Consider the following 19,052-nt stretch of genomic DNA (forward strand, 5'->3'; position numbering starts at 1 on the left):
GTCCACGTGGCATGATGGATTAATGCTGCTGCTCTTAAATCTTTTACAAAGGTGACTAATGACTTACATACAGCAATGTTGAAAGAGTATTTTAAAAAATGAAACAGAAGAAAGCTTGGTTCATTTCAGAGAGAGATTTCGTTTTCCTGATATTTTAAAAAGGAAACGAGGATTTTGTTTCACTGGATTCCACATATTTGGGAGCTGGACAGGCCAGCGTTTCCCACTGCACGTACACAGAGATGCTACCGTTTTTCCACTGGTCCCCACACAGTATGGAAGTAAAAACATCAGGGTCTCTTTATTTGTAACAGGTAAACACTGAAGTCCAGTCATTTAGCATAGGGTGAAAAACGAGTGCGGCTCCACCTGCAGCAAGTGCAGCTCCTCCAGGCACTGGGCTGGTTGCTGTGGCAGGTACCGGTCATCCGGCATGTTCTCCTCCAGGAATTTCCTTTTCCCTGGGAAGCTGTCTTCAGGGCCAAGTAGGTTTGTCAGCCTCTAGTTCCAGCAGCACGTATTTTATTCACATACATACATATATACATATATACATGTATATGTATCCCACCCTGTCTTGTTCCAACTTTCTCACTGCCTTCCTACTGATATCAGTCCCTTATTCTAACCCACCCCCTAAGTGGTATTTACAGTCAATGAGCATTTGTACATGGCACAAATTAACTCAGCTGTTGGCACACAGAAGTCACATAATTCTCACTGTGTTGAAATACTTTTCTCCAGCTTTGGGGAAATAATTACATGTTCATTTAGACACACACAGAGAATGCTGTAGACAAACAATGCCTGAGGCCCATCTGTAAGACAAATAAATCGTCTTGTACTTCTTAGCACAACAAAATATACTTTCGGAAACTGAGAAGAACCAAAGAATATTTAAAACACAAATAGAAAATGACACATATTAATCATACAACAGAGTGACCAATACAAAATACTGTCAAAATAGATTTTCTCGGAGGCTTTCATTTCAAATAGGTCAGGGAAAAAAATCCTACAAAATCCACATGGCTCTTCATCCTCTTAAAAGTTGTTTTCTCATTTAAAATTTAAAAATAATATTTAGAAAAAGAATTATTTATTACAAGAGGGTTTGTCTAATTTATGAGAGGTTATTGGCAACTGCTTTTGAAGCTCTAACGTCAAGAAGTTGGAAGGCAGAAATAAATTTTGCAATTAAATATGTGGTACTATTTATTTCCTTAGGTGGGACTCATATGTTCCCCCTATACACTAACTTAAAAAAAAATTATTCCTTTCAAAATTCATAGAAGTAGTTAATTATTAACCATCTTTCTACTTCTCTTTCAAATCTTTCCTAACATTTTCACCAAGTTTCTGCTCAGTGTTTGGACAGCATTTGCCATGACTTGTTGTGTAAGAATCTTCCTCAGCCTTAGGGTGGCTGGACACAGTTCACTCCAAGTCCTCAGCGCCAGAGAAGGCTCCACGGGTGCCTCAAATGGGGCAGGGGTGGGCGGCGGGAGTAAGAGCAGAGATGGGGAACTAGAAATTACCAGCATGGGCTCAAAGAGGCCAGGAGAACAGTTACCAAGATAATGAGAAACCTTATTTCATCTATAGTCTTTCCTTTGGGACATTTGAATGTGGAGTTAATTTGTTTTTTAACTAAATGTAGTTTCTAGAATTCACTGAGAGTCCCCTCAAAAACTTAGCTTTTTTGGATAACATACAACTTCTTTTTTATAGAAAAATCTTAAAAGATTTTATTTTTCTTTATTTTTCGAGAGAGGGGAAAGGAGGGAGAAAGAACGGGAGAGAAACATGGATCATGCCTCTCGCACGCCCCCAACTGGCATGTGTCCTGACTGGGAATCAAGCCTGCAACCTTCCAGTGTGTGGGACGTCCCAGTCACCCCACCCACTGAACCACACCAGTCGGGGCTGCATCATTTCTGACGTCAATTTTCCATTAGAAGAATGTTACTTTTGGAATTAGATTTTGTTTTATGGCCTTTTGTACTACACTTTGCTTTCTATAAATTATATTTCACTTTCTAGAAATGAAATAAGCAGGAAGTTTTACTAAACCAACTAAGATAGCAATGCTAGATTTAAATTCTGACTTGAATGCTGACTGAAATCATAATAGAGTTCACACTGAGGACCACCCTACCAGTAGGTAGAGGAATCTTCTGTGTCCTTTTTTGAACAGTCTGAACACTTAAAGCCTTGACACATTTGTAGTTCAGTGATATGAAGTCCTTAGTCACTATGGAACTTTAATTTTATGTACTTCATTTGGTATAAACAAACCATCCTATATAATTCATACCATCATCATCTTTGAAAAGAAGCATGAATTAAGTTTTTGAAAAAAAAAAAGGTACACTAAAAAAGTCATTATTTATAAATAAAATTTCCTTTGTGTTACTTCTTGTAAACCATCATTCAATAAATTTTGCAATGTAATTTTTTTCCTTCTTTGAAAGCAACTTGTACATTTCACATTTCATAATCTTCTTGGGGTGACTTTCTCTTCTCCACAAAAAACCCAATTAAGGTCGTTGTACCAGTTTACTCTTACTTCCTTCCTGTTCACTGAGTTTAAAATGGGTATAGGCGAGAATGCCGAATAATGTACACAGCATGCCAAGACCCTGGTTAACTGACAGCGGGTCCTTAAATAAAACATAGCCGCCAAACAGAGTAATGCAGAACTTGAAGTGTCCGAACATGTTATAGCTGAGGTTTTGGATAAGGATAAAAAGAAGTAACGAGTCAGATGTTATTTTCATACTCACAATGCATGTGCACACACGCACACACACAGCTATGGCTCCCCGGGGCTGGAAAGAGCTGCAAGACGCACTGACGGAATGGCAGGGTCTCCTCCCCCAACGTAAAGAACAACAGGAACTGCAGTGAAGCACTGGGTCAATCCCACTTTCCACAGGTAGGTTTTAGCAAGTAATAAGTGACAGGAGACTGCTTCAAGTCTCCCCACTGGTCTCTCCAAAGAAGAAGAAAGGAGCTACAATATAAGGCAGGGAAAGGAGTTCAGAGCGAGGTACAGGGAAGATACTTTGCAAAGCAATGTATGGTTCTGTTTTGACTGCCAATTCTAATAATAATTCCCCTTGGCAGGTGAGGTGAGATGTGTAAGGCACCAGAGAGCTGACTCAAGGTAAGCACACCTAGTATGCTTACGTTTAGGAGGGAAGGAGGAAGGGGGAGAAAGTAATAGTGTGCACCAATGACACGCCAGCACTAAGCACCACGTGTATCAGCTCTAATAATAGTTATCAATACCAGTATTTATGCCTAATAAACATCTGCCAGGTGCTTGACACATATTCTCTCAAACACTCGTAACAACCAACATTGTAGGTACTATTTCCCCCATTTCATAACTGATGAGAGTCAGGGCTGAGCTCACAGGTAGAGAGGCAGAGTGGGCATGCGTACCTGGATCTGCCTGATGCAAAGCCTGGGCTCTTTCCTCGGCTCTGAGGCCGACTGCGCAGCCTGAAAGAGCCTCCTGGGCAGGAAAGCAAGGGCTCTGTAACGGGGACCTGAGCTTGGCTGACTTGACGGAGGTGATTTCCTGAGAGACAGAGGATCTTCCCAAGGATGTTCAATAGAACCATAATCAAAAGTGCTTTATTTTCAATTGTGAGCTATCTTCAAGTGCACTGGCTCTAACACTCCGGCATTTCTTTACTCCTCAGCCTCTTTCAAGTAGCTCATGATGTGTTAAAGATATTTACACCACAAGGAAGGCACATGTAAAGAAATGCTAGAGTGAATCCTTTCGTCAATTGAGAAAAGGAGCAGTCTATAATTGGTATGTACAATTCTCTTTAAATTTCTACCATTCCAGTTAAACTTTCACTTCAACACTTTGAAACCTCCTGTCAAAACCACCAGCACCCACACCTTGTGACACCCCTTCATCTATGACCAGTCTTCTCACACCTGGCCCGGCAGTGGTATTCCCCTACCCTGGGCTCCTGTGCCACTCTCCCTCCTTTCTGTCTGATTGCTGCTTTCCTGCCTCTTCTGCCTGGCTCCTCTCACCTGTCCGATCTCCAAACACTGAATGACCCAGGACTCAATCTTAGGCCTCTTTTCTTCTACTTGTTCGCTTAGCTATTTCAACCAGTCTCTCTGCTTTCAATACCTACGCACCACTGACTCTCTCAGGACTGCCCCAGCTGAGACCCTGAGCTCTCAGACTTGTCACCCAAAACTGAGCACGTGCTCTTCCTCCCCACCCCTAAACCTCAGCCTCAGGGCCATCCCACCCCCGCTGATGGCAACTCCATTCTCCCAGGTGCTCAGGCAAAAACCATCTGAGTTGCCCTCTCGTATTCTCCACAACCAATTTGTCAGCAAAACCTGTTGGCTCTACTTGAAAATATATCCAGAATCCAATCCCTTCTCACTATGTCTGCTGCTACCATCCTGGTTCCAAATCACCATTATTTCTAAATTAGAATAGTACAATGGCCTCTTGACGGTTTCCCTTCCTGCCTTGCCTCATTCAGTCCAGTGGTTCTCAAACAGGGTTTACTTTGCCACCTGGGCAAGATCTAGACACACTGTTGGTTCTCATGATTGGGGAACGGGAGAGCTACTGGATCTAATGGGTGGAGGCGAGGGATGCTGCTGAACATACTACAAAGTACAGGACAGGGCCCTGCAACAAAGAATTGTCTGGCCAAAAATGTCAATTGCATGGATTTGGGAAAGCTCTTAACATAGTAGACTGGAGTGACCTTATTAGGACATAAGTAAAATCACACCATTTCTCTGCTCGAAACTCCAATGGTTTCCCTGCTCACCCGGAGTCATCAATCACCCTTATGTGAGGGCTCTGCTCCACCGGCCCCCTGTCGGCACTCAGAGCCCATGGCCTCCCACCCTCGGCGCTCTGCTCCAACCACACTGGCTCCCTGCGGTCCCCCAGGGCCCGTCACCCACCCTTCCCTCACCCACCCGGAATGCTGTCCACCCCGATCTGCTTGGAGTAACCTCTTTTTCTTTGGATCTTTACTCAAAAGTCCTCTTCTTATAGAGAGGCCTTCCTGCCTTCTCTCCCTAAAATTTCAACTCTGTCCCCAACATTTCATATCCTCTTCCCTGCTTTATTTTTTTCTCCTTGGCAATTGGCACTATCTAATGCTAATACGTATATTATCTATTTTTTTTTGTTTATAGTCTGTTTAAGCCTGTGAGAGCAAAGATTTTTGTCTATTTCACTAGATCTCCAGTGTTTGACATATAGTAGATATTCAATATGTAAGTACTAAGTCAATGAACAGTTTATATTGCATTTTCAGTGTCTGTTGAATGGATCAATGTTAGTAAGGGTACACACTCGGATGCCCTGACTTGGCAGCATGATGCAGAAGTTTTGGGATCAGACTGCATGGTTTGAAATCTGGATACAACCCTTCTCAGCTGCACGACCTTGAGTTATTCAAACTCTCTGCACCTCTGTTTCCTCCTCTGGAAAGTAAAGTAATAAAGTGTTCCTCGCAGAGCTGCTGTGGGGATTAAATGCCTAATATACCAGGTGATTCAAAGAGTGCCTGGCACAAAATAAATATTAAGTGTTATTCTTTTAAAAAAACTATTATTATTGTTATTTGTTGATAGTTGTCAAATATGCTGCATTCTTATCCTTTGATGACATCAGTGTTCACTCATTTGTATAAATCAGAACCCTATGACATCACACTGCTGAACTACCTCTCTGACTTGCAGAAATCCATTCTCTGCATTTGCCTAAGAGTGGAGCAAAGTGAAATGAGAAGAGAAACAGAATGATGAGCAGAATGTTAAGAACAGGCACTTGAGTTTGATTCAGGCCTTCATCGTATGACTTCATTTTGTGAAGTAATACTGAGAAAAACAGGCACACCCACATTCACGTAAGTACAAAAACATCCTAAAATTCGGAGGTCACTTAGGTCAATTTCAGAGGTCTGATCATCTGCTGTGTGGATAACCACACGTCTATTAATATAGATAACTGAGAACTGACTGACAACCCAAGCACCCATCCCATTATTCACTCTACAAATATTCATCAGACCCCACTATGTGCAAGGAATGGTTCTCTATGTTCATTCTGATAAGGAAGATGACCATCTATGACTTAAAAAATTCAAAAAGGTTCATGATATAAAAAGCTAATTCTTTCCAAGTTCATATGTCTTCAAATTTTTATAGACTCTAGTGTGGAATGAGATGACTAAATATTAAAAATAGCTCACTCTACTTAATTTAGGCCATGCAGTAGTAATTGTGAGACTCAAGGAATTGATGTGATGGACTTTTAGAAAATATGAAAGACCATGCATTCGTAAGCCATCAGGAAAAGGATACGTGACTGGTGAAGTGTTCCCAATGATCCAGTAAATCGACAAGTTCACCATGAAAGCTGTTACTCCAGACAGCAGCACCATGATCTATGAGTGAACCAAAAGAATCGTTAACGCAGATTCAATCAGTACAATCATCAAGTACAAATACATTTCATTAGGCATTTCTAAAAACTCGAATATCGACCATTAGGAACAAGATTTTAAAAAGAATCAATTTGAAAGACAACAAAATTTGAGAGTTCAAGGGCAGAATAAATAATATTCTGAAATGTAATTTTGTCTACAAAACTCAAAGAAAAATTCCCCAATAATATCCTGCCTCTGAATGTGCATTTCCAGTTTTACTTTTCTTATTTATCTGAAGAAAAACTACTTTTTAAATAAAACACATGTTCATTATAGAAAAATCAGAAAATAAAGATAAGCAAACAGAATATAAGAACTTCCTATAATCTCAACCACCCACCACTATTAATATCTTAGCATATATCCTTCAAGATCTTTCTTCTATTGAATTTCCCATATTTGTTCTTATTTAAATTGAATCAATGCGTAGTCATTGGATATCTACAAAAGCAGGCCACGCCACGTGAGGAACACGACATGTTCTTGCCCTCGAAGAGCTTAGATACCACTTACAGACATAATCAAAGTCATGATAATCACAACTAACACTTCCATAGTATTTATTATGTACCAAGGATTGTTCTAAAGCTTTCCATATATTACTTTATTTAATCCTCACAAGCACCATGAGGTAGTACATACTATCTCACTTTACAGATGAGAAAACAGAGCACAGTGAAGCAGAGTGACTTGCCCGAGATCACACAGCCAGGAAGTGGCAGGGCGGAGATTAAAACCGAGCAATCTGGTTCTGGAGTCCCTGCTCCTAACCCGCTCGGTTACACTACCTCTCAACACACGAAAGTGAGAGTGCAATGCAAGATTTCTGGCTCAGGCAATAAAGGAAAATGAACTCCTTCATTTACAGGCAAACAAACAATAAGTTCTATATGAATGTCTAGGCAGGGCATGTCATTTTGGGCTGGGATAGTGAAAAAAGTCTTTGGATTTCAAATGTAAACATTAAAGGAAAAGGAGGGGGTAGGATTCCAAGCAGAGGGAACTACGGGCCAAAGCACGGAGGCATGAGAACACTGGGTGGGCACACGGACAGTGAATAAGACGACCTGGCCGAGGACGGGGTGACAAAGTGGGCTGCACCACGGTATACACACGCCACACTCTATTCAAACCCACCTCACAATTATTATCTAAAAAGTTATGATGTCATTTTCTACCTCTAAAGTGAGAGTTAAGATAAAATATTAGCTATGATCTGAATTAATGATAAGTTTAAATTCTAAAGAGATCGATAAGTCACATTTCAAGATTCTTTCTGTCCCATGTGAGTTTTATCGGTTTTTGGATCAGTGCAGTTACAAGTTGGAGTTGTGTCCTATTTAGGTGAAAAGAGTAACATGTCATTTGTTTTATAAAAGTCAGGCCCATTAAATGTTCAACGAAAAGAAACTTGCTCCTTAAAGATTTTTAAAAACTGTTTACAGCCCTGGCCAGTGTGGCTCAGTTGGTTGGGTATCGTTCTGCAAAGTGAAAGGTCACCGGTTCTATTCCCGGTCGGGCACATGCCTGGGTTGTGGGTTCACTCCCTGGTTGGGGTGTGTACGAGAGGCAACCGATGTTTCTCTTTCACATCGGTGTTTCTCTCCCTCCATTTCTCCCTCCCTTCCTCTCTCTAAAATAAATAAAAAATAAAAGAAAAATTAAAAAAATTTTAAATTGTTTCTAGAAATATATTACTAATTTTGAGTTCACAGAATATTACATACCAAATTTCTTGATGACTTAGCATTACAAATACAATTACAAGCTCTACTTTGAGACAATGATGCCCCCTAGGGATATTAAAGGGACTTTCCCTTATTTAAATGGCCTCAGACAGCTGGGCACTAAGTTTCTTTGATTTTTTTTTAATGAGCTTTCTGCTGCTCACCTTTTTCACAAAAAACTTCTCCCCTTTCCAATTTAAGTAAGGCGTCTAAGCTGCAATGGTTTGAAAACCGGACAACCAAGATAACTATAACTTTGTAAAATTAGAGGAAATATCATCTAACAGTTGGCCCGGTGGTTTCTACTTTGGAAAAAAGGGCTTATGTCAAAGCATGTGAACTTGAAACAGCTATCGGCCTGCTCACAGGCAGCACAGTGGGGTGTCTGAGGATATGGACCTCACGGCCAGAATGCGTGGGTCCCACCTCCAGCTCTGCCTGCTAGCTGTGGGATCTTCAGTCAGCTACTTAACTCTCCCTGTCCTTGTCTAAGTACAGGGAGAATAGTATGTATCCACACAATGAAGCTGTTATTGGGATTAAGTAAGTTAATATTTGCAAAGCACTTAGAACAGTGCCTAGAACAGACCAAGAGCTATGTAAGTTTGATAAATTACCAGCAACAGAAAAGACATCCCCACTGACTGTGTTCCAAAGGTTACGGTTACGGGAAGCAGACATTCCTTCCCTATGTTGGGGATTACACTTTGTATCTTAAAATGTCCCCAAAGTACATAGCCCTTTGATCTGGCAATTCCATTCTTAGGATTCTACTTCACAGAAAAAAGTACTGGTTCATGAGGACACACATACAGAATGCTTATTGCAACACTGGTCATAGTGGTCAAGAACCAGAACTAGTATTTATATATACAGGCATTGAAAAGAATGACATAAAAAGACTTTCATGAGATATTAAGTGAGAAAAGCCAGATACAGAAAATCATGTGATATGATCCCATTTTTCTAACAGAATCAACTGTTTACCTTATGTCTATATTCACATGTGTGTCATCTATGTTGGTATATGGGCATGTGCACCATGAAGAGAATACGGAAGAACAAACACTAAAATGCTGACATGACTGACTTTAAAGGGCAGGGAAGGGGTAATGAGATGTGGAAATGTGTGGGAGTAGGAGGGCTGGGGAAAAGGAACCCATGATAAAAACAGCATATACAATAATGCTCCATGTAAATAAAATTATACATACATACAAACCACATGCATGCATGGATCTGTGTATCTGAAAAAGAGATCCATGAAAGAATCTCAAAAATGATAAAGGTGATTGTCTTAGTTTGTCAGGATTCTGGGAGGCCGTCACTTTCTTTATATTTTTATGTATGTTCAAAATCTCTACAATGACCATGTACTATTTATATTATTAAAACAAAATTGAGCACCAGGAGAGACAGTTACCTAGAAAAGGGAGCTACCATAAGACTGTCAGCTGATTTTTCAACAGAAACACTACAGGCCAGAAGAGATTGGCACCCAATATTCAAAGTGACGAAAAGCAAAGAGCTACAATCAAGATTAGTCTATCCGCCTGGCTGGCATAGCTCAGTGGATTGAGCGCGGGCTGAGAACCAAAGTGTTGCAGGTTAGATTTCCAGTCAGGGTACATGCCTGGGTTGCAGGCCATGACCCTCAGCAACCGCACACTGATGTTTCTCTCTCTCTCTCTTTCTTCCTCCCTTCCCTCTCTAAAAATAAATAAATAAAATCTTTTTAAAAAAAGATTACTCTATCCTTCAAGGCTCTCACTTAAAACTGGAGAAATAAAGAGCTTCCCAGAAGAGAAAAAGCTAAAGGAGTTTGTTACCATCAAACCAGCGTTACAAGAAATGTTAATGGGACTTCTTTAAGAAGAAAGAAGGAAATAAACCCCAAAACAAAACAAAATATGTAAGCCTGTATTTTTATTGTAAAAAAGTAAAGTGAAAATAAATGCCCAAATTATTTGTGAGCTGTAGCTTGGAATGGTCGGAGCAGTAACCGGGCATCAGCAGACCTGAATTTTAGGCCTGGTTTTGCCACTGACTACCTGCCTGACTTTAGGTGAGTCCCTTAACCCTTCTGTGCCTCAGTTTCTTTATCTAAAAAAAAAAATAACCCTTACCCTGCCTCCCTTACAGGCTAATTATGAGTATTAACTGTGAGACTAGATCTGAAATAGTGCTCTGCAAGTTCAAACTGCATTAACAATGGAGGGATTAATATTATTTTGTTTCTTGACACTGAAACAATTAGAACTCACCAGAGCAGAAACTGACCAGGGACCAAACAGGCCTCCTTCTTCAAACAGGGGCTCAAAGAAGGGCACAGCAACCAGCAGCATGGCGGATGACATCGGAGCCTGGTAGTACAGCAGCTGCATTGAGTTAACTTGCAATTCATGCTGTTTGGCTCCTACCCACTGAAAATCAGGAGATGAAACCAGTCAGGCAGACAACAAACAGCATTGCTTACTAAAGGAAAGATGCAATTCTAGCCACAGAGGTGGGAATGCGGGGCCCAGGGCTGGGGGAAGCGAAGATGTCTAGTTATTCTATAGGATTTCAGCTACCAACAATATGTACAAATGTTCTTTAAGCACTTTGGATGAAAGGAGTTTTATAACGTCAATGCCTGATCATATGTTGTTTTCTGAGTTATAAAGACGGAGAAAAAAAATCCATTCTTCCCTCTTGGTCCTAGTAAATGGAGAAAGTCCATGCATACATGAGCCCACAAGCATAAGAGATCTCAGGAAAATATGGCAGGAATGGAAATTCCAATCATTAGGAGGAACACAAATGCTGTCTCAGACTTCATTTCTTTCTAAAAATGCGCCCCCACAAAAGACTGGGTGGGGGGCAGGGCACCCTAGTTAGAGACTGACAGGAACCTCAGTTGTCCCAGGTGGCTGCCAATGTATGTGGCTAGAAAGGTATGTGAGGTCTTCTCATTCACTTAAAACAACCCAGTCAATGGTAAAAGGAATTCTTCTCTTTATGGATGACTTTTCTGTGGGTAATCTCCCACCAATACACCTCAACAAATCAGATGATCACAAACCCTAAACAACTATATCATCTAGTAAAACCAATACCTCAAAGCCTCCAATCCCATCAGCCCTCAAAATGCTTCACCAATCTGTCTAAAGAAAGCTCAAAAGGACTGTTTGCATAAGATCTGGCAAGAACAGCCAGGCCTTTGAATCACTGCTCCTTCATAATTTTCTTTCCTGTAGGTCTGGGTGTCCTGTTACACATACTCCAAGTCTACAGACATTCACCAAGACAGAAATAGAAGAACAGGAAATCTGACACATGCTCCTACCAGCCTTAACCAAGGGTCTTCTGTCAATATGAAGGACAAAGAATTGATTCTTCTGCTGCTGGCTCCTCGGGCACCGCGGTGAGCAAGACGAATGCAGAGAGTACTCCTGCTCTTCTGCCCCTTTAGCGGCCTCACCCGGCAGCTGCGTTTCTCTGACACAGAACCACCTGGAGTCGTGGTGAGTCAGGGCCTCCGCCTTCCCTTCCTGCAGTGCAGCCTGGCTTCTGCCCACCACCACTCTAAGGAAACTGCTCCCCCAAAGGGCACCATCACCTCCGAGAGTCCCACCTGAAGGGCTCCCCTCCACCCTCCTCCTGCTGGAGATTTCTGCACAATCTGCAATTTCCCTTGGGAGCACTTGACGTCTGGTGTGCACTGTTTCCTCGCTCACCTCTTCCTTCACTTACTATTTTTAAGGCAGATATCCGACCTTCCTCATTATCCTCATAACTGACTTATTTTACTATCCGCTGACGTCTATAGCTCTGACCTCTTTGCTCGAGCATCCTTAAACTCACATCTTTAACAGTCTACTGGCCATCTTCACTGAGATAATCTATAGGGACTTGTTCAAAATCAAGCTCATTACTTCCATCCCAAATTAATTTCTCCTGTGTTGTTCCAGTGATTGATAAAATCTCCTTCAAGGATCAGACTCCTTACTTTTCTCACTCCCACATTTAGTCAAATCCCATGAATTCTTTCTCCAATAGGTTTCCGGAGTGTTTTTCCTTACCTGCTTCACCACCTCTGTCCTTGGTCAGTGCCTTCCTGTCTTCCCCTAGGACCACGGAGAGCTTCCTAACTGCGCTGCCTGTTACCCTTTCTTCCCTCTCCCATTCACTCTTCATTGCCACCGAAGTCTACACTCCTTTCCTGGTGCCTGCAGGATGGAGAGCATACTTCCCCAGCATGATGTTTAAGACTCTGCCATCTGGTCTCACCCAGCCCAAAGCCTTGCCCTTCCAGAATGCCACTCTAGTCTCACCAAACAAATCAAGTTCTCCGAAAATGCTGCATACACCAATGCAAAGAAAGACCTCTGCTATATTTCTATGCTAAGCAAATTCATGTGCGTCCTTCAATTTAAATTGCTAACTTTTTCAGGAAGACTTATCTCACCACCCTCTGGTAGGGTGACACTTCCTCCCTGGTGTACCACAGAACTTCCTTATACCCTGAGCTATCCTGCTTATGATTAGCTGTTTACATGTGTTTTTGCACTACTGGACTGTAGCTGCTTTTCCTCTTTGTAACCTCAAGCCTGAGCATGAAGCAGAAGGACTCTGCTGACTGAATGAATGAGTCCACACTCTTTCTACAACTAACTGTAATACCTGATCACTCATGTTTTAACTCCTTTTAATGCCCTGCAGACATAACTTAGAAATTATACCTGCATCCAATGGGAAATACAACTTTTTTTAAAATGAATTTTTGTGGAATATACTTATTTTGTAACATTACTTTTACCATTTGCTAATAATGGAGAACTCTGTGAGTTTGCTAGTCTATGATCCTTCATTGGTCAATATCATTCCAAATATTTACCTGAGGGATATAGAATCCTTTGATCTAATTTGTAACAGTGTTGAGACTTGTGTGAACAAAAATGGTCACACTGTCATGAACAGTGAGTACTCTGAATTTAAATTATATATAATGAATACAAGAAAGTCTCATGTTCAACAAATAAAATTTCTTGCCGTATTTAATAAATATTTAATCCATACTGGAAAAGAAAAAGTTCATTTAGCAAAAAAGAATGTTCACTTACTAGTAACAAAATTTAAATTCACTGAAGTACACCCAAATATAATTTCCTGAAGCTCAGAGCTGAGCTTCCTCCGATTACTCTCTGCAATAAAAGACAGTGTCTGGGAATCAAGAGGCAAGAGTGAGTGAGTGCTCCATCCTCTCGTGCCACTGTCTTTTTTAGACTGCTTCTCTGCCACTAAAATAGGTCTTCAACCTCAGAATTTTCACATAACAATGTTTCTAAAATGATCAGTATGATGAAGTTTAAGATGTTAAGGCTATATGATTAAACTCCTAACACTTAACAAGAAAGTCTCAGTTTACAACCAGTAGATGTTAGCAAAAAAAGTAAAATTGGTTACACATTTGGACTCTAATTTCCCCATGCAGGCACACCCAGAATTTTCAGTCCAAGGTTTTCAGTATAGAGAAAATACTGTTTCACTGTACCCTACCAAGTTACTTTTCCCAACTATATAAAACACAAAATATATACTTGTCCAGATTTTATGGTAATGAAGTAAGTGGATCTATGAACAAATTTTTAATGAATGCCTGCTATATAGACAAGGCACTGTGCTAGTGCAAGAAGTGAAATACCCATTTTATACAAATATAAAATATTCATATAGACATAGTATTCAAAGCCAACGTATAAGTTGTAACACCAGAATATTTTTAAGGCAAAGGTTTAGAAATCTGTAATATTCCTTTTCCACCCAAATTTTTGAAAGTGTACTCACTCTTTCACAATACTGTTATAATTGAAGAGTAAAGGACAAACATAACCAATGAACTCAGTTCTCAAGTAAAAAGTCTTACTACTCATTTTGTGAAGACTTCCCCAAAAATCGTAACACCACCCCACACTCAGACTGTTAAGCATGGGTGTTATACACTTACAAACAGGGAGGGAGGCATTTGCTGGGCATGAAGTTTGTCTCCTTTCTTCTCTTCAGCTTGAGTCAGCCAATTTAGTCAATTATGCTTTCTTCCTAACAGTTTATTGTCTCTATACTGTATTTTCTAAACCTTGGGATACAGCTTCAAAATTTATGAACTCTGCTAAAAAGGCAAATAAAGAAAAAAAAATTACCAACCACTTGATAAAGGGATGTAACTAAAACACCAAGAGCAGCAAACACCATTCCAAGGAAATTAAACTTCACATCGTAATAAGAATTTAGGATTACACCTAAAGTTATAGGAATCTGTAAAGAAAAAGAGGTAAATGTTGTTCAGATTAAATTCAAGAGTATGGCATTACAGGGTTAATTTTAAAAAATCACTGGGAAACAATGAACCTCTATAAATTTTTTTTCTTTTCTGTTTGAAAACACTGTTAATCCTGTTTCCTCAAAGTTAAATATGATAGTCCTAATTATGTTCATTTAATGAACATAACTATTTAATTCTCATTTAATTGTATTTAAGATAGAATTAATTCTATTTAAAATTTGGGGTAAAGTAATGAGTCAATGCACTACACTTTGCAAGAAATGAATACCACATACATGGACACAGGAGTAAAAGAACCCCAAAACTAGTGGCTAAACAACATATAAACAAACATATAATGAAAGCATTTGGATCTTTAATATTGTAAGTTATTAACTGCTAAAATTATTTTAGTTTATATCCTCATAAAGATACAGAAACATCTACAAAATGTCACTGCTGACATAGTCTGAAACATATTTTACCATAAACCTTTAAAGTTTATCATACAGTTTGGTTCCCCTGGGGGAGGTGGGCTTTTTTCAGTTTGAGATTTTGCAGATAATCTGATAGACTGAATTGCACCACCCAATATAGCTTTCTTTTCTTACAGATCACAGCATTAAAGGCTATCTAACAGCAGTTATTAAAAACACGCAAGTACACTCTTGGGGTAAGAACCCAATGGAGTGCCAGGGTGGCTTTTTTCCATATCCCCCAAATAAGCCTGAAGTTCACATGCTCACAGATGACACAAGTGTGGATTTTAAGATGATGGGAAGGAGTATGCAGCAAGGTTAAACATTCAAATTTCCCGGTGAAAAAGACGGTCCGGGAGGTGCGTCTTGCAAAGCTGAAGCTACTCACCAGCGTGAGCTGTATTTTGATAGAAATGGTTTTCTTGTAGCAGAGGGTCTGGATAACTATGATCACCGGCGTGGTCATGGCCTTGGCCAGCTGATAGGTGCCTATGGTGTTGTTCTGCAGAGAAAGATTGGTGAAGACCACGAAGCCACAGAAGCTGAGAGCCAGGAGGAGGAGCTTAGAAGGCGGCAGACTTTTGGGGGCAAAGATGTTCAGCTTCTGGCAGAGGAACAAGCCCAGCCAGGTGACCACAAAGTGCACCAGGGTCAGGCTCATGTTAGGGAAGCCATGGTGCACATAGATCCATTTGTTGAGGAACACGATGCAGATGGACACCAGCAGGTTGACCAGGAGCCCGGCGGCGATGCGCCCATTGCCCCGCACTCGGTCTACCAGAGATGCCATGACCCCCACGAGGCCAAGGCCGTTCAGCCTCGGAGAGGGACGCCCGACCTGTCTCCGGCCGTCCTTGCCCTCCTCCTCCTCCTCTGCTGCGGTGTCGGTGCAACCGCTAGTTTCAGCTCCTGGCGCGGCAGAGGGTCCCGGGCGAGTAACAGGAGCGTACACATGCTCTGCCACCGCCCATTGAGTCGGCGACTACGCGGCAGCGTCCCTTGCGCCCCGCCTCCTGACACGTGACTCGGGGCGCCGGCGATTCCGCCAGCAGCTGGTAGCAGAGCCGCCCCTATCCTGCGCAGGCGCATTGGCCTTTACCTGCGGAAAGCTACTTCCTAGGTCCCCTACTTCCCCTTAGTCGCCTAACCTCTACCTTGGCGGGGCCCTTCTGGGACCCTTTTCATGTTAGACGTTTCCTGTGTTACTCGACTTACTAGACTGCTGCTCTCAAGCTGATGGGATGGGCTGTGCAAACACTGTTGGTCAATTTTACGTACGAGGGGGGTACTGAGCATTTTAGTCTTCCAAATATACAGAAGAGTAGAAACGATGGACTTTTATATACTTATGGTTAGTAAACTATTCAGATTTTCTTTTTGAATTGATGTTTGACCTTTTATTGTTCTAGAAGTGTCCATTTTACTTAAATGTTCTAATACACTTGGTTAGAGTGGTACATAGTGTTCTATGATGTTTTAAATTTATTTCATCTGTTTACCACTTTATTCATTCTAAACATTATGCATTTGGGCTGTCTTTGTCCCTTGCTTAGCCTTACCAGTAATTTTTCTATTTTATGAGGCTTTTCAAAGATCACTTCTACTGATTTTCATTACTTTTTTCATTCCGACTTTTACCCCTAATTTCTTGAATACAATGTTCAGTTTGTGTGTTTAAAGGATTTAAAGCTGTGAGTTTCCTCCCTGAGAATAGCTTTGCCCATGGTCCTCAAGACAGTGTAATTCTCATTGCCCTTAATCGCTAAGTAGTCTGAGAGTTTTAATTTCTTCTTTGATGCAAATATTGTTTAAATATTGAGTACCTGCTTTGTGCAAGGCACTGTATTTGGCACCTGGTAAATAATGGAGAATAAAACCATCTGGACCCTCTCTCGTAGAACTTAGTGAGAGAAGACTGGTACTAAACAATTATAAACCATAACAAAATAAATGTTCTGAAGCAACAAAATATGGTCCTGTGAATGAGAGAATAAGAGAACCTGATCTAAACTGGGGAAGGGACAGGAGGTTAAGAGCTTCCCCAAGAAATGATTCAAACTAACATTTGAATGACTGACTATAAGTTTGTTTTTTTGAAGGTTTAAATCAGCCTTTTAAAAAATACGTAATCTTTATTATGTTTTTTTTTTCATTACCATTTAGTCCCCTTATACCTGCCTCCCCCCAGCAATCATCACACTGTTGTCCATGTCCGTGAGTCCTTTTTCCTTTTGGCTCAACCTCTCCTCTCATGAACCCCTCCCCCACCTTTAGCTGTCATCTGCTCTCTGAATCTGTCTCTGTTCTGCTTTTTACTTCAGTTTGTTCATTAGATTCCACATGAATGGAATCATACGGTATTTGTCTTTCTTTGACTGGCTTATTTCACTTAGCATAATGTTCCCCAGGTCCATCCATACTGTTGCAAAGGGTAAAATTTCCTTTAGGGACAAGTAGTATTCCATTGTGTAAATGTCCTATAGTTGTTTTATCCACCGTCTACAGATGGGCACTTGGGCTGCTTCCATATCTTGGTGATTGTAAATAATGCTGCAATGAACCTGGGGGTGCTTATGTTCTTTCAAATTAAGTGTTTTGGGTTCCTTTGGATATATTCTCAGAAATGGGATCACTGGGTGAAAAGGCAATTCCATTTTTAATTTTTTGAGGTATCTCCACACTGCTTTCCACAGGGGCTGCACCAGTCTGCATTCCCACCAACAGTGCAAAAGGGTTCCCCTTTCTCCACAACCTTGTCAACACTTGTTTTTTTACTAATTGATGATAGCCGTTCTGACAGGTGTGAGATGGTATCTCATTGTGGTTTTAATTTGCATTTCTTTGATGATTAGAGATGTTGAGCATCTTTTCATATTGGCCATCTGTCTGTCTTCTTTGTGGGAAGTGTCTGTTCAGGTCCTTTGCCCATTTTTACGTGGGTTGTTTGCTTTTTGGTGTTGAGATTTTTTAAAGTATTTTATAAATTTGTATATTAACCCCTTATCAGGTGTACCAGCAAACATGTTCTCCTGTTCTGTGAGGTTTCTTTTTATTATGTTGATTTCTCTTTGCTATGCAAAAACTATTTAGTTTAATGAAGGTCCCATTTGTTTATTTTTTCTTTTGTTTCCCTTGCCTGGGGAAGGCAAGGGAAACAAAATTTTTATATCCAATAAAAAATTTCTACGAGCAACGCCCAAGATTTTGCTGCTGTTTTCTTCTAGGATTTTTATGGTTGTGGGTCTAACATTTAAGTCTTTCATCCATTTTGAATTTATTCTTTTTTTAAAAAAAAATTTTATTTATTTATTTTTAGAGAGAAGGGAAGGAGAGAGGGCAACCCAAGCATGCGCCCTGACTGGAAATCGAACCAGCAGCTCTTTGGTTAGCAGGCCTGTACTCAATCTACTGAGCTACACCAGTCAGGGCTGAACTTACTCTTGTGTGTGGTATAAGAAGTGGTCTAGTTTCATTTTTCTGCACATATCTGCTCAATTTTCCCAAAAACCATTTATTGAATAAACTATTTTAGCCCATTGTATGTGTTTTCTTCCTCTTTTGAATGTTAATTGACTGTAGAGCTGTGGGTTTATTTCTGGGCTCCCTTAATCTGTTCCATTGATCTGTGTGTCTGTTATTAGGCAAAGTCAAAGTCTAGCTTTCTTAACATGCTCTTTCTGATATGCTTTTCTTCTGTCATGCCACCAAACCCTACTATTGTACTGTACTGTGTGCCTTTTCCATTGTGTATTTATATTGCCATCCCCCCTTCCAGTTTTGAGCTACAGAACCCTACCTGCTCAAAACTTGATCATGTTTACTCTCACTACTCCCCAGTTAAGAGCATATGTTTTCATTAGCCTATCTTCATTGTCTCCTTGTGATTACAGATTTGGACTGATAATCTTAGCAAGGATAAGTTTTATTTTTACTATTCCTCTATTTCTCTTTATATTTGAAAATATTTAACATATGAACTCAAATTTGGGTTAAAAGTTAAAAATATCCAGCTAACCCATTTTAATACATTCAACAAGTT

General features: G+C 40.5%; 1 protein-coding gene across 2 annotated transcripts; it reads right to left on the reverse strand.

Moving 5' to 3' along the window:
- Window positions 1–146: 146 nt before the first annotated feature.
- Window positions 147–16,034, reverse strand: SLC35E3 (solute carrier family 35 member E3). 2 transcript variants are annotated; one of them, XM_028533184.2, is made up of 5 exons: window positions 15,402–16,034; window positions 14,417–14,527; window positions 10,495–10,653; window positions 6,379–6,461; window positions 147–2,727 (listed from the first exon to the last, which is right to left on the reverse strand). In XM_028533184.2, exons 1-5 carry the CDS (start codon window positions 15,801–15,803, stop codon window positions 2,541–2,543), a joined length of 942 nt encoding a protein of 313 aa, XP_028388985.1. In that variant the 5' UTR covers window positions 15,804–16,034; the 3' UTR covers window positions 147–2,540. The 2 variants fall into 2 exon arrangements, with proteins under 2 accessions (XP_028388985.1, XP_028388986.1); XM_028533185.2 differs by lacking the exon at window positions 14,417–14,527 and having other exon boundaries at window positions 15,402–16,014.
- Window positions 16,035–19,052: the final 3,018 nt, after the last annotated feature.

The sequence above is a fragment of the Phyllostomus discolor genome, chromosome 2 (assembly GCF_004126475.2).
Source record: "Phyllostomus discolor isolate MPI-MPIP mPhyDis1 chromosome 2, mPhyDis1.pri.v3, whole genome shotgun sequence".
In the NCBI taxonomy this organism is placed as follows: Eukaryota; Metazoa; Chordata; class Mammalia; order Chiroptera; family Phyllostomidae; genus Phyllostomus; species Phyllostomus discolor.